Here is a 21,887-nt window from a genome sequence, read left to right as displayed (position 1 = left end):
TGTCGCCAATGAACAAACTTCACTGTTTCCCTCTGCCGGGGCTTCGAACTTCTCGGAGGAAACAGAGCCCATTCGGATTGACTAGTTTGAATGTTATCCGCCGTAGAGTCGTCTTCCATGTCTTTTTTGAAATCTTAAATATCTCCATAATGGTCATGCTCAATTGATATATTGTCATTATATCAATAGTATTCGTTACGTTCTCTGCCCCATAATAATTCTCTATGCCATAATTGTTGTCTTATTTGCATATCATCTCTATTGTCCGATCAAAATGATCGTCCTTAAACTATCGTAATCATAATGATGATCGGCGATTCCGTCGTGAACAGGTGGAATGAATCGGTCATTCTCATCGCGTGATGACACATCCGGAACGATATCATCCACGGAGAAAAAACAACACCGAACAGAATCAGGGTGCAATGGCACACATCCCCAGGCGCTTACACAATCACGCACTGTCACATACAGGCGTGCGGGAGGTCCTTGAGGAGCGTAAACGTCAAGTTCTTTAGTTACGACTATCACATCTCCAACTATGGCGAACAGATTTAGGGCTCCGAAAACGGATGGAAGGAGGTATCGAAGGCTTGGATTGTAGAACAGTGCAGGGAATATCGAATCTCTGAGTGAGCAATTCTTCCGAAGGAGTTCGATCCGGAAGCTCCGATCGAATCAACTCAGAATCCTGCGCTGCCGCGCTTTTTCCTATTCCGATCCGGAAACTGAGAAAACAGGAACGTCCCGAAAAGTGGAGAAGATGCGCTGATATCATGGCTTGATCGCTCCTCGGGAAATAATCAGTTTCATCGCACGATCAATCCACGAAACAGTGCCGAATACTCACGATCTCCTCTCCCCTCCCGTCTCGCCTATTGGGTTGCTCGTTCGCTCCCCGTCATTCATTCGATTCACGTACTCCAGCATCTTCAGCGCTGTATACGGCTTCCTGAGCCTACGAGTCGCACCAACGCAAACTCGAGTAGGTAATCTAGGGTTTTTGTTTTCAGCTCCGGTGAACAAGGATAAGAACGCGAAGGGTAGAAGAAGAAAACTGACCAAGGGGTGCGCGCGCCGTCAATCTGTCACATGGCAACGAGTGTATGAGTTGAGACCTAGCCAAACAGGGAGCGGTGAGCATAGCAGACAGACTACATATACATCGACCGCCGTATGAGCTCAGGCGGAGTCAAACACTCCATTATCTTCGTGGAAGTAATTCCCCGAGGATATTCCATCCGTCATCCCCGAATTACCCAATAAGGGCAGTCGATTCACCTCCGCTGGGGAGACTTTCAATTTCATCTGGTCCGTGAGCCGGGGAAATTTTTGGATTCGAATTTCCCATGTCGCCAATCGTAGCAGATTTAGGTCCCCCGCATCTTGTAGTCCACCAAGGTCTCAATATTTGCGGACATGGGAGATCCTTGAGAGATCTTTCGAGATTTTCGATTACGAAGAAGAACGGATTTTTCAACCCTATCGAACGGATCGGGGTCACGTTCGGAGAACGCAAGTGAAATCTGAGAGGACCGCCTGAATTCTCATCGACCCGAGTTCTTGTCTTCGGCGGTGCTCCGGTAGGCTTGTTGATGATGATTTTGATGTTCGATTCTGCTTAGTAGTCCTTCCCTGTGGCTAGTTGTAGTTGTGGTTGTAAAAGTAGTACGGGGCCTCCTCTTCTCGATACACTTATTGCCATCTTATTTGTCAGTTTTTGTGGTATCGATCACCTCTGTCCGCCCCCGATGAAGGTCTAGACGTCGTCACTTCGACATAACACGGATGTCGACCGTCCTGCAAGTAGAGTGAATGATTGCATTGAGAGGAGGGAATCTCATGGGAGGTAACTGACCAGTTCAGGAACGGTCTCCAGTTATAAGTTTGGTTCGTCCAAGTGTAGGATGAGTCCAGACTCCGGAATCGCAACGACGCTCACGAGAGCAGCCGCTTTCCGCTTGGGAGTCTGTGAGCGTCGCTCAACGTACCCTCCTTGTGCTCTGCTGGTGGAGTTGTTGAGTGTTCCGACCGATAATGAGAATCATTTCGTCGAGCCGCTCCTTCAGCCTCCGGTTCTCTTCTTTGTGTGTATTGAGTGCGCACGCGATCGAGCGCAATGCTGTGGCCACTCGCCGGTTGCCGTCCTGGGTAAATGATTTACGGTTAGGGCTCGAAATTTCCGCCACCTGGTGATATCGCAAAGCGATCTTTGCTCGTTGGAATCCACACACTTACTTTCACAATGTTCGTTAGCTGGTCTAGTTGTACATTCAAGTGCGCGATCTCTTCCTGCTGGTCTCGATTCGTCATTGCTATGTCCCGGAATCGTTGATTGATTAAGGTTACCTGAGGTTTCCATTCAGAAATATTACGGTCGCGCGTCCAACGATCGACCACGTCGGGAAGTCGAGCCATCAAGGCGCTCAAATTATCCTAATTCTGCTTCTCTTCCTCCTTGGGCATCCGACGCATAATGAGCGCGGATCACCAACGGAAAACTCACGTGGTCCTCAAATGTAAGATGTTCGAGGAGCTGTTTGCATGTACCGGTGAACGGACAACCGAATTCCGCCAGTGTACAGGACCAAGGCTTGAGATCGCAGCTATCCAAATGTGAAGGCATCTGCAAGGGGGATCAATGGGATTTCCTCGGTACTAGCGCTGCTAAAAGCTTATGGTGATTATTCTCTCGGGACATTCCCTGAAGAACGCTGAGATCTTCGATTTGCATACGACACAAAAATGTACTAACGTCTCGGGCGAGGATGTCCTTCTGTTGGCAGTAATCACAATCAATCTTTCTCATTGGACATTCGTTCATGTGTTCTTCCAGAAGCTCTCTGAAAAATGTTTAGGGGGGTTGAACGGTAATCTGCGAGTTTTCCCTGCTCCTCACGCCGGGACCAACTAAACACCATATGCGAATACAGCAGTTCGAAATATAATTGAAGGACGCGATTACCTGTGGAAATTAAAGTTGCAAAGTGGACAGCTTAGGGGCCTCTTGGCACATTTTGAGCCTAGATGATCGAACAAGTCCTTCGAAAGGCATTCCTCTTGGCATAGTGGACAAGTCTTTTTGTGGTACGGACAGCTCGATTGGTGGTTCTGATAGTTGCAAGAAAGCACCGAGAGTTATTCGCATATATTTCTCCGAGAGTCAGGGGCTATTCCCTCGGTCGAACATCGGAATTATTTCGCTTCCAAGTCATCAAGTGTTCGGAACGAAAAGCGCACCAATATCGATGGAACTTACCTTAGCAAACTCTTCGAGGGTATCGAGGAAGCCGCAACCGAGAGCGGAATAATTGCAACGAATCCTGAGGGAAATGATAATTTTGAGCTATGTCTCGTCATTTGACAAGCAGAGGGAATCATGTGACCAATCTACACATGTACTGACCGGAAATCTTTAACAGCAGCCCAAACATTCATATCCTTGTACATTTTCTCGGCTCTGCTTTCGACGCCGTCCATGGGACACAAAAACATCGACCGGTTCGATGGCAGAAGCTGGAGTCGACATTGGCCGCAGAAACTGTGTGAGCACGACGACCTACGGGAATCATGGTTCGTGATTGCATGCTATTCCCGCATTGAATTATTTTCATCAGCTATTTCCGGACACTCATGTCAGTCAGGAGCACCCCGAGTCAGTGACTAGAACCAACCTGAAAAGCACAGGACACACAGCCTGACAGATAACGCAGATGAGATTCCGTGGCAGTGGGAGCTCGAACTCGAGCAGAACTTCCCCCGGCAAACGTGGGAACGAGCGCAAAATGTGTTGGTACGTCATGGTGCACCTTGGCAATCGATCGATCGATAGCACGACCGATTGATTGATTGATCGAGCAAACGCTTCAAGTTCTATGATTGGACCGTCTGAGGTTTTGTGGTTGCTTGCTTGCTCGCTCGCTCGATTTGCACTGAGTGCTGACTTCGCCAGAGAGTTCCTCCAGAGAGCAACCTCCCGTTCTCTACTTGTACTTGAGCAGTTTCGACGATCACGTCCTTGTGTGGAGCTTCAGCCACGGACAGACAGAGAGACGAACAGACGAGTCGCCGCTCGAGGATTAGAACACTGTATCCGTGGATTGAGGTTACCTTGATAGGGATAATTGGCGGTACCGAACATTCATCATAGTCAACCGACCAGCGTCGCTAACTGTCGTATCATCTCCGGAGCAGTCTCGAGACCTCCCAGGTCATCCTCGATCCCCTAGCTGCTCTGACTGGGCGAGACACTGAGAAATCGCGCACTGGACGAAGACGGGAGCCGTTGCTTCGGTGAATGCTCGGCCACGCTGGATCCTCGCCGATCTTCAACGATTTACAACGGAGGTCCACATTGGGTCTCCGCTGAAGGCGAGCTCTCACCCCGAGAGATAATGGTTTACCTCTGAAGGGATCCACTCGAGATTTGAGCTTCAATCACAGCTGGCCCTGACCTTTGTTCGGGGGCGTCTTTCCGGACCGGATAATTGAACATTGACACGGAGATAGACATATATTCCTCAGAATGTTGTCTTCACTCGTTGCGTATCCCTGCTCTCGCGCTTTTTGAGTTATCTATTGAGCAACGTCGGTTCACAGTCTTTGTTGTTGTTGTTGTTCTTGCTTGAGATTGCTATCTATTTTGCGAAATAATATGGCAGTTGTCTCTGTTGTTTTGGTAGAATGTTGATGACGGCAGTGGGAGTGACGGCAGCAACAGCGACGACGTCGTCGAACGCAACCGTGGCTACGACGACGACCGCTGGATAGCACTTGCAACGACCCTGCTGTTTGCAAACGGGTCTCAGGGGTGGCAGATGTGTTGCGTGTCGGGCCACTTCAGAAGACGTTCGCTCCGTTATGCAATGCGCACCCCGAACACCGAGTCAACTGAGGACCGAGCCCCCAACGCGGTGGAGGGGTTGTCGTTGTTCGGAAACACTTCTGCTTCTGCTGCCACGGCTGCTGTAATTGCTGTCAGCGAGAACAGCGAACAGGAGCCATGGGCGTCTCCGCTCCTGGCGTCTCTGCGCCCCCTGCTTCGGTTGCTACGTCAAGCGTTGACGCAACCGCAGAGATGCTGGGCGGCCGCGGGCGTCCGGATGACTCAAATCTCTCACTCGACACGTACGGGGCTGTACATTTATACACGGAGGAGTTCGAATGAGGACAGGAGCGAAAGGACGCTTTCAAGGTCCTCGAATGAACGCATTCGACCATGCTCTTTTCCCAGGCACTGCGCGGGCATATAATTCTTTTTATGACGTCAATCCAATCAGTCAGAGGCTGTAATGTTCTAGACGACTACATGCGGTTCAGGTCGCCCGCCAAGGAAGGCAGAGCTTCTGCCCGCAGGGGTTCCATGTACGAAGGTTTCTAGCGAGCGGAGTTCGACGGCGGTACTTCGAATCCGAGGAGCTTCGGTCATCGCTACTCGTATACGTGTTCAGTGCCTGGACGTACTCGGATCAAGGAGGCGGGCTGGCGGGCCTTTATACGGGCAGTCGAATATGCGGCTGCGCGCGTAGGAACCGGAGCGGCTCATGGGCCGGATGCCGGAAAATGTTTTCCTCAACGAACTTCAACGCTGATCCACTCCGTCTCGTTCTTTAGGCCAGGGGTGGCCAACTTGGGTGAGCTGGGGGACCCCTGACCGGGTGAGCTGGAGTCGGCTGACCCCCTATTTCTCATAATGCACTTTTTGGCAAGCTTCGAATGCGAGGTTCGACGTTCAACTCGACGTGTTTGTCAGCAATGTCTGCAGACTTGATATTCTCGCTGCGAAATGTGCAGCGTTTAGTCACTTCAAGACAGTCCATGATTAATCATCATATTTTCCATTGGGGAATCTGACTCCGAATCTGACTCAGGCACCCCGTCGCGGACCCCCGAAAATCTTGCTGCGGACCCCCAGGGGTCCGCGGACCCCCACTTGGCCACCCCTGCTTTAGGCCATTGCCGTGATCGGTCGAAGCCACGGAAGCATTCGGCCGATGAACGAATTCGCAGACACACGGATCGACCAGCTTTGCGGTGACCGACGGGACAGTCGATGCTCCGCATCTTGGAACGCTACCAAGAATGAGCGACAGCTTCGGTCGAGATGACAGCTAGATAGACCATGATTTGAGCGCGCGGTGCATGTTGTGTCTAACTATCCGGCTCACGATAGGAAAATAACACATCTCAAGCAAGGTCGAATACTATACAGAGGTCGACTCGCTTGAAGCATTCACGATAATTTCAGGATAAATCGAATTTTCGGTTCGAAGCGGGCGGGAGGAATCGTGACGTCAGAGACATTGACGGTCATCGAAGAACTACGAACCGACACCAAGCTGCCTGCCACGTTTCATAGAGTCCATCGAGAGTTATACGTTCGAACCGTTCAGATAACATCGGGCTCATCTTGTTTTTGAATGGTCTGATGAGCTGTGTTTTCACTTATTCTAGGGGTCTTTCTGCTGACGACAAAGCTGACGTTGATCACAGCTGCGCGACCACGGAACTCAAGACGCGTACGTTTCGGAACGCATCATTTCATTTGAGAATCCGAGACGCCGCAGGATCGAGAGTCTCGAACGATCAAGGCCGCGCCGCTCGCACGGAAGAGCTTTCAAGTACAAGTCACCATCGTTCGCTCTCTCATTCATGTACAGATTCCCTCACTCGCAGTATTACGAATGCTCACTCGGCTTCAGGGTTCTGTCCATGGCTCGTTTAGCTGTGTCGAAACGTGATCTTGATTGCACTCCTCGAGTCAGAGTTCGTCAACCTCTCGAGAGAAGATGAACAAGATACTACCATGATAATTACATTCCTAGCTCATGTAGTGACTCACACCCCGAGCATATGTCGTGCTGAGACGCCTGAAGCTCGGATACATGAGTTCAAGTCAATAGCGTCCTTACTGATTCGGAGTGAGCGGACTTTTCTGAGATTCTTCTCGCTCGAGGCCGACGATCAATGCCTTCCATGTAGTCATCCAATCGAATGTCAATATTTCAAGGTGATGGATTTCCGGTCCGTAGTACAACGCTTTCTGTTACCGGATCACCGAAAGAACCGGTGCAGCGTAAATCGAACGCATCTATAGCCAGCCGGATTCTTCGCGCGATGCGTAGTGCGGCAGTTTCATATTCAACGCTTTGTTTCCATTATGCTGGTAAGGATATATCAGTCCGCTCCACTTTACGCGCCGAGTGATACGACCTTGATTTCGTCACCGCTTTTACGGGTAATGTCGGTTTTTGAGAAAGTTTGATGTTACGTTATGGAAGAGCTCCTCACTGAATACCCGTGTGCCGTACTGAAAGCGCCTCCTTCAACCGTTCTTGACCGCATCACTATCCCAAATTCCAAAATTCAAAATTTTCGTGGGAATGTCTCGGCGACGTGCTCCGGAACGGATCATTCACCTGAAAGGCCACTGACGGAGTCTTCTCCCTCAATCATGCTAGGAAGCTTGGCGACGTTCCTCTAAATACGTGTCAGAAAGATATAGAATACGTCGAACTGTACCGACCACGATCCAGGAGTTTAGAGTTTTTTGCCGCACACGTGATTGCCAGAGGTCAAGTGGAAAACTCGCCACGTAAGACGAGTATCTCGCTAGATCTCCTAGCGTAGATCCTAACTCGACCGATGCCGATATTTACTTTTTCAAACGGAGGGGCGCTTTCTGCAAGTGGTGCAAGCCGAATGTGACCATTGGAGAGAATCAAGATATGTCCTTATCAAGAAATGTCCCTATGAAACCTTAAGGCATGCCGCGGTGGAAACAGTGAGAATCGATGGAGGAGCAAACTGTGCAATGATCAACATCCTGAGTTGGTGTAGAACGCTCCCTAGATATGACTTTGGATTCTCTCACGGTATGTGGGACTTGGAAAATTCGGAATTGGCTCCGTGCAGCGGTGTACAAATCGACTGCCCCCATGATTGGATCACCAAGATTATTCCGGTTTCAGAATATCCGGCGGGAATCCCGAGTTTCTGCTGTTTCTTCGGGTCGCAGCCACATTCGTCTAAGACATCAAGCGAATCAGGAGGCAAGAAGCTCGAGATTGTCCGGTCGCATTCATATCGGGCGAGAAGGACTTCCACCCTAGCTCGCGATGAATGAAAATATGAGTAGCCCATTGATGCGCTCCCGGAGTCCTCGGCAGGGTGAGCTTGCATGGGAGCGCGAGTGCGATTCGACCTCAGATTCAGAAGTCGCAGGCGATCTGGGAAGGTTTCGTCAGAAGATCCCGCCACGAAGAAGCTGACTCCAACGGAATCTCTCTGTGCTCATTATGCGACGCTAGCCCATGAAGGATCATGAAAAAAATCAAGTGCTCATAAGGGACATGCTGACGACGCGAGGCAGTCAAATCATTCAGAGGCATCGTGAATCGAATAGTGTTCGATGATTGCGACATCGGAATTAGGAGCGGTCTGCTGATGAACGAGCATGCAGGCGCCCAGATCGGTCGATGTAACTGATCGCTAGGTCACGCAAATAATGTGTTGATCCGCTATTAAAGAGGAGTCGAGTGACGGATCCCATACCTATTGCTCGAGACTGCAGTGCTCCATCTGGCTCCGGGTTGTCCTATCCTCTCCACAGAAGAGAGGATAGTTTAGGACCGAGCGCACGCTAAATAAAAGCCCAGCCGACATCGAGTCGTAACACTGTTTGTAAACACCTCAGGAAGCGGTTGAAGTTAATCTCATCTGGATTAGTTCATCAAACCGTTTGTCGTTTACGAGGTGAGTTAAGGGCTATACCTCTGGGAATGGGAACGGTTCTCGGATTCACTCAGTATTCGACCGAGGTAGCCAGTGAGGGTGCTTCCGTCGGTAGCACCTCATCCGGACCAAAAAACTCTACCTGTCAATCATCGCAGATAAGTGATTGACACCGAGGTCCCCTGAACGCAACGTGGATCACTTTCTCTGTTTAATTGCGAAACTCCGATTCTGACATCCTCGGTTGACGCGGGCCCGTTTTCGGTCATCCCGATTCATGCTGTTGGGAAAGTGTCGACATTAGGAGAATTGGGGTTCAGCTCAGATCTTCAGAATCGTTTATTTCTCCGAGGGAGTGAAGCTGCTCAAGCCGACTATTTTTGAAAGTCACCGGTCAATCTGATTACCGCGGGGATGCCCTCAGTCTTACGCAATAGCCACTACGCACGCCGTTCGACACTCAGTACTTGGCACCGCGCGACGTTCGACCATGATCTTGATCTGCTGTTACGTAATCGCGCTCTTGTCTATGCATGATCTATGGCTGGAAGAGTAGAGGACACTCGTCTCTTCGCTTTGATGTTCCGCCGGCTTCGCTTTCAGCGAGAACCGGTTTCTCTTGGATGGAGATTGTGCGTCGGACTCATGGAAAAAACATGGCATAATCTGTCTCGTGGGACTGAACCCCAGAGTTCATTGGAGGAGGGCGATTCGCTTCTAAGGAGTTTCCTTCTCGACGCACCAGCAGGCATCGCATGAATTATTACGCCAAGGCTGATGAGCAGATTGTAAAGTTTATTCTGGGAAGATTAGACATCTAGATCGGTAACAAAGTGGGGCGGAAGGGGCCCTTCCGTCACGGTCACTCTTTGTAGGAAATCTCTCAAAAGATTCATAGGAAGAAGGTCTGACATGTAACGTTTTTCAACTTTTTTCCGAGCCGGTGCTCGATGCTACCCTGTCATATCATTCTGTAATTTCCTCCGCAGATGATCCACAAGCTGACATTCGTACTGGTGTTCGCGATATGGGCCGCGTGTGTTGCCCTCCCGTTGGACTCCGCTCAAGAAGCTTCCTTCCGTGATTCGATCCCAGAAGACTCGGTCAAGGTTTTTCGTCGGCGATCACAGACGCTGCGGGCGGGTCTCGTTTTTGACGCGATACACGATTGCCGGACGAATTCTACGCTCCGAAACATGTGCAACCAATGTGCTCACGTGGCGACCAACGGAGGCGAGACTTTCATGAAGTGCTGCGCGAATCGGCACAAGGTCCGAGACTGGTGCGTCGACTTCATCAACTACATAATCGATTGAGCACGCTGTGAATATGGGTTTCGTGACATGCGGTCCGGGCGAGCTCTCCCTCGTACCTCCAGAGTTTCATAATTGCGAGCCTTCTCCGAGTCAGAACATCGCGATGACGCAGAATGAACACCGCTGGCTCCTCTTCATGCACAGTCTGTAAATAGAAAAGTGATGAAGCTCTCCATTTTATCCCGATCTTAAATCTAATTATCAGATCACTGTTCCCCGTATTTATTCTTGTTCCTTTTCGACCTTGCCAAACTGTTCTCATTTTCTTTATTGACTTTATGCATAGGTATGGATAAGAATGTGAGTGAAAAATAAGAAGAGGAGGGAGCTTTGCAATAAATTATGTGTTGAGATGTTCTACTGCGCCGAGACCAAGCTCTTCCGTGCTCCTCTCGATCCTCGCTATCCAAAGCGAAGAATCATCGAAAAAGCTTTCTACTCGCGAGAAAAAGGTGTCGAGTTGCCCAGTATCGAATTGAATATCATTTCGAAGTTTCTGGTCTTCCCCACCGGATGACGAGTACCCTGGATGCCCTGCCGAGAGACCTTCATTCTTCTCTGCTCGCACGGAACCCTCAGATAGGATTGAATTTTCAGCGACGTCGCATATGCACATGATCCCTTTCCTTGCGGTCGCCGACCTCGCTCCGACGGAGCTCGTAGAGAACTTTTACCGGTGCTCGTTGCACGGTCGTTAGGCAGACCCCTTGAAAATTTCTTCATCGCCGCTCGGAGTATGATAATCTCCGAAGGATCTGCCCCAAGAGAACTGCGGCTATGGCGGATCCCTCTCGAAGAGGTCTACTTTCAATGAGCTCCGCTGTGGAGAGCTTCCCCGTCTTGCCCGTGGCGGCTCAAAGAATTGCTGGAAGATACGAGCGCGTATAGTCGAACTTCCAGACTCCTCCCCCAAAACAGATATGGAAGAGACCGACGATCCCTACCACGTGTCGCAACTTGCCGAACCTCCATCAAAGTCAGCTTTTGCAGCCTAGTTCAAGAACTCCGGCCTCCGTCATCAACGTCGATTTCCCGAAACTTCGCATCTCCGGTTCCCGAGAGAACCAGCACAGTCCGGGTCCTAGTCCTGCGACCTCGTGCGACTTTTCCGTGGCTGCCTTCGTCCGTGGAGCGACCCTCCTGTAGCCACTAAACGAGGCAGATGAGTTCGGTGGAATTCCCCGAGCCGGCGATTAGCGGCACAGCCCGGATGCTCTAGCGAGACTTTTCCAAAGCACTCAGTTCTTGTAACGCGCTCCCCGCGTATATTGACTGTATTTCATCAGAGGCCGCCCCTGTTATACTCGCCTCAGAGTTTTGACGATTTGGAACGGGCCTCCGAGAGTCTTTCTGTCATTTCCAATGGTTGAGATGCACGCAAGTGTACTCGCGGAGTTCCCTGCCAGAGCTTCCGGCCGTCTTTACGGAAGGAGAGTTCTAGTCCCGTGGCTGGCTGGAGCGCTTCCGGACCACGCGAAAACTATCGTCGGAGTCCGTCCGGAAGTCACGGGGACTCACATCTCGGTGCGAATGTCCGGAGGCCCAGTGCAGCTTTTGAATAAAACGATTCAGACCGCGAGAGATACCCGGAATCAGGACCTTGCGGTGTGCTTTCGAGTCGATCCAGTGGGCTTCAGTGGAACCCCCCCTCCGTCGTTGATCGAAAGCCTGCCGATCGAAACCAGAATTTAGTACTCCATAAATCGCAAATCGGCACGAATCGAAGATGGAGTGTGATGGTAGTCGGCCGCGGCATCCTTGAAGGTGAGGACCATTCATCACTCATCAGCGACTGTGAGCACGGTCTCATACAACCAGCGAAGACGCGGCACTGTTTCTCCAATCTCGTGATGCGAAAAATCATTGGAGGCCGTAGTTCCTCTTTCATTCCCCTGTCCGCCTGATGATTCCCGTGTCTCCCTGGGAAAATCTCCACCTCTCGATGTGTCCGTGACTGAGGCTCATGTCTTACTCCTGAATTCTTGTCGTGAGTAGCGACTTTGACGTTCAATCCGAGTGAATCATATTCGAAGTGATTTGGTTCGGAACGGTCGAGGCATCCTCAGCGCTACAACTCCAAACCTGTGGAAGTATTCGTTTCGCCCCGTATGAAATTCGATACCTGAATAACTGATATTGAGAGAGATCCGAGCACCAGGTCGGAGTATTGACTGCACTCCACATTCTTCAACTATGGTAGGTATTCCTCAGAGTGAATTCGTCTTCCTCAAGGAATCATGTGACCGCTCTCCACGAAACTCCACGATTTGGGAGCGCGTATTGGACGATACAGTCTCTCATCATCTCTAGCTCGGATTTTCAGATGTTTCGTGGATATTTGGAGAGGCTCAGAGAGCAGAATGAGGCGCGAAAAGGCGTGGTGTTGCGTTGCTCGGAATCGAGGAGTTGGAGACGGAACTACAGGTACGGTACATGGTTTTTCCGGAATGGTGGTTGACCTCCAAGTGACGGATCACCGGATCTTGTGCTGTACGCGACAGAAAGGAAGTAGAGGTCGTTGACGTTGTTCTCATCAGGCGGCCCTCTCGAAGTCACCCTTCGTTTCAAGTGCAGTCCATGAACGGCGATTGCGTCGGAAGACAATAGATCCCGGAGATCTCGCCTGATCCAGCGCTGATTCATGAATCCGTCACAGAATTAGCACGGATTCGTGAAGAAATTCCGATCAATGGCCTCCATATGTCCACGCACTTATTTCGGACGGTATCGACGATCCTCGTTCGACGATGTCTACAATATTCCACGGGAGATTGGCATTATCGTACGTGCGATGCTCGATCCTCAGAGCTCTGATCCCATCCTATTCCCCGTTTATCTTTTTTTAGAGGAGATACCTCTCATGCACCCGTGTCTTCCACGAAAGTCCATGCCCCTACAGCAGGCGCGGTAGCAGTTCCCTGAACCCTGCGGACACCGGGTCTATTTCACATGTCCACCGTAAAATACTTGATACGAGCCCGGGCGTCTATTTTTTCCGAAAGCCTCTCGGAAGGGGCTTATATTAGGAATGGGGTTCTATTGGAGATCGGCTTCTAATATGCTTTGACTGAGGAACGCCGATAATGAAAAAAAGGTTGGAACACTGCTCAACTGCAAAGCTGCATACGTTTCCATATAAATACATGATGAATTGATTCGGAATGTGATATTTTCATCACTCAATGCGATCGACAAATCGCTCCCCGTACCGTCTGCGTTTCGCATGCTCTGATTTCGGGGGGCTTGCATCGGGAAGAGGGCCTGTATTGAAAAGGGACTACTAATAGGTTTCATTTGGTATCTTACGGTAATTCGGTCTCCTGACGATAACGTCACAATTCGACACGAGGCGTTCGTAAAGGACAAGGTTCGGGGAGGTGTCGTAAATCCTCCGTCGCGTCGGCTCGAGGAACATGAGAGAAGAAATCCGTCCTGGTGAACTCTGCCTATGAGTTTTCGGAAGATCCTACGTTCGAATTCGCTCTCAAACCTCCGCGATGTCCGGCTTCCTCATTTCGCCTCCGATGTCACGTATCCATCAGGCTACCCTTTCGAGATCATATTTACCAATTACATGGAAATTACGCCCGCCATGGGATCACAATGAAAACTTTATTATTGCGTGGATCGATGTAATTTTACGACTCGTTCGGTGAGATAACGCCATTTGCGTGATTTACGATTTCAGAAAGTTGTTAAACTTCCGAGTAGGGAGTGTCGACCGACGGAGGCTTGGTCTTCTCGACTTGAGAAGCTTCCGTTACTGCGCCTCGGTAGATTCTCCGTCGAATATCAGAAAGAATTATCGCCGTTCAAAATCGAAGTTTTCCTTCTCCTGAGATATAAATCATCCATTATCAGGACGACGAGGGTATGTTCAATTCCTTCCGTTCCATGTGCGGATCTCCGTGAACCGATTTTGTGCTCATTGCCGCTCATATGTCTCGCGCTTCTTCCCCGGACCTATACCTTCGCAAGATCAGGGTCTTGCAGGGTATGGATGCTTGAAGGTCACGGGTACTTGGTCAGTTGACATCAGACCACATCCGAGTCTCTCCGTGGAGATAAGATATTCGGTTCTTCCAAGCTTCAGGGGGGAATCTCATGCCTGCTAGGCGTTGATCCATGTCGAGGTTTGACCTCACTTTGGGTTCTACGGAAGCTTCAGTTTGCCGAGTTTTTGGAAAATGCGCCGTACTCATGACCTTCTTTCAAGTTCGAGGACGCGGGACGATATCGATCTCATTTACGTCGGTCGTGCCGGGACCGCATTCTGTTCAGCGAGAAAATAACGCGATCATGCAATACTATTTTGTACACCATACAGGAGTCCCGATCATTTTGGTTTTCCGAGAGGCGAAGGCGCGAGGTGCGAATTATCGCAATGGATTCCCCCGCGTACATTAATTTCGAAATCCGATCATACTCATCTCACGACATCAGGGCCCAATCAGCTCTATATATATATCAACATCACAAGTCGATTACAGTAAAAGCTCGTTATAACGACCCCCATTACAACGAATTTCTCGGTACAACGAACAAGGAATTTCTCCTGCTTTGGCAAGCTCGCCATAGGAATAGTGTTGAGCGGCATTCGTTACGGCGAAACTCGGTACAACGAACCACTTTCGTCGGTCCCTTCGTGTTCGAAGTAACGAGCTTTCACTGTATCACTTTTCTTACATATCTATGTTGAGCTTAGGGGTTCGGTGGGACCGTGAAACATTGAGACTCTATCCGCATGAGCGCGATCCATTTGTTTTCGCTGAGACTCGAGAGATCCAGGACAAAACAGAGGCGTGAATGATAAGTGAATTTCACGAAGAGAATTTCATTCCGCCGGAGAATATGCGCACCTGGCGAATTTCGAGTCCACGAATTATCGGGGATTATTATCGGGAGTCTACTGCAGTGAGCCCCGATCAGGATCAGCAGTACTTCGGAAGCGTCGAGTCAACTTCTTGAGCGGGCCCCTCTCGCGATTGCGATAATCTCTCAGAACCGGACCCTTCGCATGAATGGGTCTCGGCGTGGCCGAAGACGCTCAAATAGTCAGATGGCTCCCGTTCAGTGTTCCGACGTCCTTACCCAGGCTGAGCATCCTCCAGTACGGCGCGATCGGTCCGTGTGCTCGATGGGCCAGAGAGACCTGTTTGTCCTGCCTACCTGCTTCTCCTTCCGTATAATTGGGCGCATTTCGAGGAGCACTCCTTTCTCCGCTCACGATTTCGAGCCTTCGTATATTTTTCCTCGGGATCGTGATGATTTTCCCGTCATAGCACGAATGTCACTGCATTATACTGCACCTCAGCTATCCTCACTTGTGGTCTCATTTCTCTAAAGAGACATGTCTTGGAAACTCTCCTGAAAATCTCGATTCCCAGTCGATCGAGGATAGTGTCAGACGATCAGTTTGCGTCAGTTATAGGCTGACAGTCCACCAATAATTGATCCCCGACGTTATCTTCAAACTCAGCGTGGCTCGTGCATGTTTCTTTGTGGACGAGCTAATCACTCGGCTACCCAGCTGGTTGGGAGCGGTTCGAGCCGGTTGATTACACTGGCAGCCTTTTACGGCACAGGCTGTCCTTATGGTGAGTGATTCATCCGGAGGAGCCCGTCTCGAGAGAATCTCATGCTTCTCCGCAATGACGGAATCCAATCACAGTTCCCCATGAATCGGAATACAATGGTCTCGAACCTCGGATCGCCCTCAGTCAATCAGAAGTGAAATCGACACGGAGCGGTCGGGACCGCCCGATCTGGGAGCGGATATTTCACGGCAATGCTCATGATTCAGAATCGCAGATGGATTTCCCGCTGAGTGAACTTCCGGGGACCTCAGGAGAGATCTCATCATGCTCAAGACCAGGAGATTATGCAGCGGCGGGCTCTGTGCTCCTCAAGATCCTCAGGTAGGTCGCCGGTCTCGGGAGTTGCGTGGCTGGAATCCTCCATCGCGGGCATCAGGCCCAATGATGAGGATCTGCCAGGGCCAGGCCAAGAACCGTGATCCCGCCGACTCTCGCAAATAATACTCCCCGTCGGAGACACCCCGTTGCTGCTAAGGTCAACCGCGTGATTCTCTTTTTCTCGGGGCGATATCCTGTGTGTTCGGCGTCGAGCCTCGAGCGTCAAGTAACCTTCTCATGTTCCGCATCTGTCGATTTGCGCTCTCTCCTACTCTTGTAGAGATCCAGGAGTTCGGTGAGGAACGAAAAGAAAAGATGACATGCTCTAGCTCCCAACGATCGATTCCTTCCACGTTTCCGAGGGTCGATGAATCTTTTTAGACGCGGTGATGGGAGGGATACGATGTGTTTTTGAAATTCGAACATTCGTCGAGGTTCCTCCGGGCCCCGGAATCGGAACGATAAGGTACTCTCGCCTGTTCCTCTCGAGATCATGTTCGTAGACACGTGCGGCGTCGGAGCCAGCGGAGACCTTTCAGCTGAAAATCGCTGGTGACGACGCGGCGTTAGCTCGATTCCCCGAGCGCGGTTCCGGCTCGACCTTGACAGACCTTCCCTCCTGCCGCGTAGAAGTACCTAATTGGGTTGCTCGAAAGCTCTCGGAAGTATGAGCGACACATTTACGACTGGGTGAAGTGCTGGCGGCGGGCGACTTGGGTCAGTGGCCGTAATTCGACTTTGTCAACTTGTCTCCGCGCCGTAAAACCTGATCTCGTGGTCTAGTGAACTCCAGGAGCTATCTTCGTTCCACCTCCTCGCCGTGACCCTCTCCTCTCGCTGAGCGCTTCTGTTTTAAGGGAAGAGCGGCGTGTATTCGAAGTAGTTGACAGACGAGATCCTCGAGACAGCCGTTGCAGAGCAGCAGCATGTGCAAGGAGGCGAGCGACCCGACTGTGATCGAGCAGGGCTTGACGAATTCTCCGGCTGTGATTGTCATCGAAGACAAGAGCCCACCCGGAGACGACTCAAGGAAGACCGACAGCTTGGTATCATGGATGGTTTGCGCAGTTTGCGCGATCTCCTTCTGCGGAGGCTCCGTCGGCTTCAGATGTTCGGGTCTTCTCCTGGTATCCATTGCTGAAGAGTTCGATATCACCAAAGGAGAGGCTGCATGGCCAACGAGCATCCAGAATCTGTTCATGTTCTTCAGCGGTGAGTCACGGGACGAATTGAACGCTGCGAATTACACGCGCCGCCCCTAAGAAATCCAATGCTGAAAGAGAACTTCTCTGTGATTCGCAGGCATCGTGGTGGGACCTCTTGCTCAAAAATATCCACTGAAACCGATCGTGTTCGTGGGGATGACTCTGACAGGCCTGGGTTTCCTACTGGGCGCCTTCGTACCGAATCTCGGAATGATGACGGTGTGCTTCGGCGCCGTACATGGCTTCGGATCGGGAACCCTCCTCGTGGCGTCGAACGTTCTACTCACGCAGTACTTCGATCGATACCGGGGCCTGGCTTTCGGAATCGCTCACTCGTCGTCACCGATTGCTTCGATTATTTTCCCATCTCTCTTCGACTTCGTCAGAACTCATTATGGGTTCAGACCCGCGATGGCGACCATCGGTCTGCTCCTTATGAGTACGGCTCCGTTAGCTCTACTGGTCAAGGATGCTCCGTGGGCGGCGAAGGGGGCTACCGCGACAGGTGAGAAAACCACCCCCTGCCCCTTGGGGAAAATTCGAATCCATCCGCGCTAAAGGATTGCCTAGGCTGAGATTGAAAATTCGACATCGATCGTTTCGTTCCAGGACCGAAAAATGAAGTTTTCGCTTGGAGCGTGTTCCGAGAACCGATGTTCTACGTGATCTTGGGCGTGAACATTGTTTTCCAATGGCTATTCGACACGTTTCTGGCGACTATCGTCGACTACGGCTCTCAGAGAGATCTAACGGTACACGAAGTTCTTGTAGTGATCGCTTGTTACTCCGTCTCCGACATCGTGGGTCAGTACTTGTCCCTCCGCTTTTCCTATTCAATTTTTTTTTATATAAAAATTCTCCGTGGCCGGACCTCAACGAACTTGCTAAGCTCACCGAATCCGATTCTTGTCCCAGGGAGAATCGTCCTGCCTGCCCTCGCTGATTGGGGTCTCCTCGGTCGTGACACTCTCCTGACGATGTCCTACTTTGTCTCAATCGCCTTCCTCCTCTTGATATGTGTATGCGCGACACAGATGGCCTTCATCGCGACCGTGAGCCTTCTGGGTTGTTTCTTCGGTCTTGCCAGTACTTATTACTTCAGCATGATCGCTCGTTACCTCGGCTCGGATCGACTGCCCTTCACGATCGGCATGATGGGAACCATCGGGGGACTGGTATTCCTTTTGATGCCCACAGCGATCGGTAAGCGTCCCCAGAGAAACGTACTTAAGTCTTGATTCCATGCTTGGGGTCCGGACCCCGACATAAAAGTTCGATATATTTACATTTGGATCAGCTATCGCGATAACTCAGATTCCGACAAAATCTCAATCGTATTATTCCTACAGGCTTCTTCAGAGATCATTTGAGCGATTACCGTCTGATGTATCTCATGAACGCCGCGCTACTGTTCGTAACCAGTCTTCCCTGGTTGTACGTCGTGTATCGCCGCAAGGTCGGACGTTCCTTGGAGCGCGCGTGAGCCGAGACTTTTGGCATTCTGGAACATCCATGACGAATAGAATCTGCGAAGAATCTCAACGTCCGAGCGTCCGATCCGAAGGCACGGCGGTGGCGTCCCCTCATCGGCTGCCCTCATCTCTTGGTGACGGACAACCCCTTGAATCGGCATCCAACGGATGGCCGGAAGGAACTCTGCGCGAACCGATAGAAGGGCAACTCGTGAGGTGGAGCGCTCGCCTCATCGGAGCTGCAGGACCTAATCAGCCACCGGATACAATTCCTTACCGGAGTAACCATGTATCTCAGTCAGAGATCAAAATGTATGATTACTCTAGCTCAACTATGTCGATTAGGATAGATCTGAATAAATTTCCAATTGTACCGAACATATGATGCTGCACTCTTGATTCTACGATATTCCCCGACAAACGGGAACGTGCCGCTGACGGACGACCCAAATCCACCCACAGAGGATTTCACACCCTCAGCGATTTTTCGATGGAGGCACGAGTCCGGAAATAAACGAGCGAGAGCCTCACGGCATGCTCCTCGTTGATCCTCCGATTATTATCATTACTTTCGAATTCTCTCGGGGGCGACTGTCCTCGGAGATTAACCCAAGAAAATACTTCCCTCGAGAGTAGAATCAGAGATCCACCTTGAGCCAAGGAATATACGACGCCGTAACGTATCTCTCCGGAGAAGAACACGTGGTGAAAAAAATACATAGTCAGAAAATGGATCGATCGAAAACCTGCGTCGACAGTAGCGCGCGGACGGCGGCGCTTGTCAATGAGACTCCGTGTTATCTAGCTCGGGACGACGGGCATCCCGATCCGAGTTTCCCCCGAATCGGAAAACTTATCTGATTATTTGCAAGACCTGGACATATCGAGCTCATCTTTCTGATACCACCGTGTTCTGCTCATGGATATCGCTGCTTATCGGCGGGAGATCTTACAAGAATGCTCGTATGAACTCGCTATTCTGGGGCGTCCAGGGACGGGCCTGTTCGAGATGAGTTCCGCTCTACTCGTTTCCTGCTTGGGAGCCCGGAAGCCACGTTCAATCGCCGTCTTATTCATTTCTACGTTGTTAAAATATCCGATTTCTGAGCGGGTCACGCGAGACTTGATGCGGGTCAGTTCAATCAAGCAATCTCTAGCCGATCGGAACTGCAATGGACCGGTTGAGAGCAAGTGATGCAACGATAGCCGACACCGAGCATTCTCGTTTCAACCGACGCGCCTGGGCTCGGCATTCAAAAGCACGTTGCCATCACGCTCTCTATCTGTCGGACGGGGTAAAGTATTGCTGTAAAATCTCTCACCCAAACAAAGTACGTTTATGGGACTGTCTCATCTGCATCCTCCTCGCTCGCCCACTCGCGGGGGGAGGAATTTAAGCTTCATAAGCGGCTTTTCTCGCATCGACGCCAGACTCCAAGAGCAATCCTCGCGTGCCGCCGGGAAAAGAGTTGCTACCGATGTGCCGGGGACCAGCTCAACCGAGGGCGATCGAGCAGGGACTGACTCGAGCGCCGACGACGCGAGAGACCAAAGACAATAGCGTCTCCCATTCGGACGAGAAACCGCGCCCCGATAGTCCACGATCATGGTTCGTCTGCGCGATTAGCACCCTATCGATATGCGGAGCAGCGGTGGGATTCAGATGCTCGGGTCTGATCCTAGTTTCGATTGCTGAAGAATTCGACATCCCGAAAGGTGAAGCGTCATGGCCCAGCAGTATTGTGAACCTTTCGATGCTGTTTTGTGGTAAGTTCGCAAGGACTGAGTTGGGTAAAGCACGGTCGTGAAGACCGTTGAGCTCAAGTCGACAACCTGAGAACAATTCACAGGGGATGTCGACTCTCGGTCACTTGAAGAAAATTACATTTTCCCCCCAGGCATCGTGATTGGCCCTCTCGCTCAAAAGTACTCGCTGAGACCCATTCTCTTCGCGGGGACTTTCTTGAATGGCCTAGGTTTCGTTCTCGGCTACTTCGCCCCCAACGTGAAGTCGATGACTTTGGGCTTCGGCGTTGTCCATGGATTCGGAGCGGGAACTATCCTTGTCGCGACGAGCGTTCTGCTGTCACAGTATTTCGATCGCTACCGCGGTCTGGCTATCGGCATAGGACATGCAGCTTCACCTGTGGCCTCGATGATTTTCCCCTCGCTCTTCGATTATGTGAAGAATCACTATGGCTTCAAGTGTGCCATGCTGGTCATCGGCGTCATCCTGATGAGCGTAGCGCCGTTGACCCTCACCGTCGACACAGCTCCTTGGTGCAAGAAGGTCAAAAGCAGTGGTAAGCACCGGGGAATCGGCGACGAGGTGAAATCGACTTCCGAGACAATGCCTCCGAAAGCGGGAGGAACCGCTGTCGACTCCAGCTGATATTATCGAAAAATTCAAGGTTCTTCGATCTTCTCTTGGAGTGTTTTCCGTGAGCCAATGTTCTACGTCATACTGTCGGTGAACCTCGTGTTCCAATGGCTCTTCGATACTTTCATGGCGACTGTCGTAGATTATTGCGCTCAGAAAGGGCTCACGATCGAGGATGCTGTGCTCATCATCGGATGTTACTCCATTGCTGACGTCATAGGTGGGTCGACAGATGGTGCGCCTTCCGGTCGAAGATGCATACGAAATAATTCATGGAGTTGACTCATTTGCCGAATTCTCCGATTCTATCCACAGGACGGATCTTGCTTCCTGCTTTGGCTGATTGGGGCTTGGTCGAGCGCGATGTTTTGATTACTTTCTCCTACTTCACATCGTGCGTGTTCCTGGTACTCCTCTGTCTCTGCAGCTCGTTGACGTCGTTCATTACGGCAGTGAGCATTTTCGGTGGATTCTTCGGCCTCTCGAGCTCCTACTACGTCAGTGTGGTCGCGCGATACCTTGGCTTGGAGCGTATGGCCTTCACCTTGGGCATGCAGGGCACGATCAGCGGTATGGTGTTCCTCTTGATGCCATCGGCGATAGGTGAGCCTCCCCTCTCAAGCCATTCAAACCGGGAACTGCTGACGAAGTCGAGGAAAGAGCTCAAAATCGAAAATTTTCAGGTCTTTTCCGAGACCGGCTCAGTGACTACCGCCTGATGTATATCATGAACGCGAGTCTACTTTTCGTGACGAGTCTCCCGTGGCTTGTCGTCATTCGCCTTCGGATTCTCGGTCGTTCTCTGGAGCGCCAGTGACGAGGACATTGATCTCTTAGGACTCATTGAATTTTGGAAAGACGTTCGA

At 50.9% G+C, this 21,887-nt stretch overlaps 2 protein-coding genes across 2 annotated transcripts; one reads left to right on the top strand and one right to left on the bottom strand.

Moving 5' to 3' along the window:
- Positions 1-1,713: 1,713 nt before the first annotated feature.
- Positions 1,714-3,802, bottom strand: LOC100904152 (TNF receptor-associated factor 6-like). Its single transcript, XM_029112768.1, has 9 exons — positions 3,675-3,802; positions 3,407-3,559; positions 3,260-3,323; positions 2,966-3,111; positions 2,756-2,843; positions 2,507-2,626; positions 2,239-2,349; positions 1,992-2,147; positions 1,714-1,800 (listed from the first exon to the last, which is right to left on the bottom strand). The coding sequence occupies exons 1-9, from the start codon at positions 3,800-3,802 to the stop codon at positions 1,714-1,716; spliced, it is 1,053 nt and encodes a 350-aa protein (XP_028968601.1).
- A 13,051-nt stretch (positions 3,803-16,853) lies between these two features.
- On the top strand, positions 16,854-21,859 carry LOC100906428 (uncharacterized). The gene is given in 9 exon segments (XM_003747996.3): positions 16,854-17,176; positions 17,267-17,674; positions 17,779-17,973; positions 18,085-18,372; positions 18,519-18,648; positions 20,269-20,408; positions 20,540-21,241; positions 21,337-21,624; positions 21,705-21,859. Coding segments are annotated over 9 exon segments (2,571 nt in total). The 5' UTR covers positions 16,854-16,890; the 3' UTR covers positions 21,839-21,859.
- Positions 21,860-21,887: the final 28 nt, after the last annotated feature.

Source organism: Galendromus occidentalis, unplaced genomic scaffold (assembly GCF_000255335.2).
Source record: "Galendromus occidentalis unplaced genomic scaffold, Mocc_1.1 scf7180000077527, whole genome shotgun sequence".
NCBI lineage: Eukaryota > Metazoa > Arthropoda > Arachnida > Mesostigmata > Phytoseiidae > Galendromus > Galendromus occidentalis.
This window is presented reverse-complemented; position numbering and strand designations above follow the sequence as displayed.

Excerpts from the sequence above, each read along its gene's own strand:
- LOC100904152 (XM_029112768.1), bottom strand. The coding sequence starts at position 3,802 with ATGACGTACCAACACATTTTGCGCTCGTTCCCACGTTTGCCGGGGGAA. Across the intron at positions 2,350-2,506 it reads ATCTTACATTTGAGGACCAC|GTAACCTTAATCAATCAACG; the intron begins GTGAGTTTTCCG and ends TGGAAACCTCAG. Across the intron at positions 2,148-2,238 it reads AGCTAACGAACATTGTGAAA|GACGGCAACCGGCGAGTGGC; the intron begins GTAAGTGTGTGG and ends TCATTTACCCAG.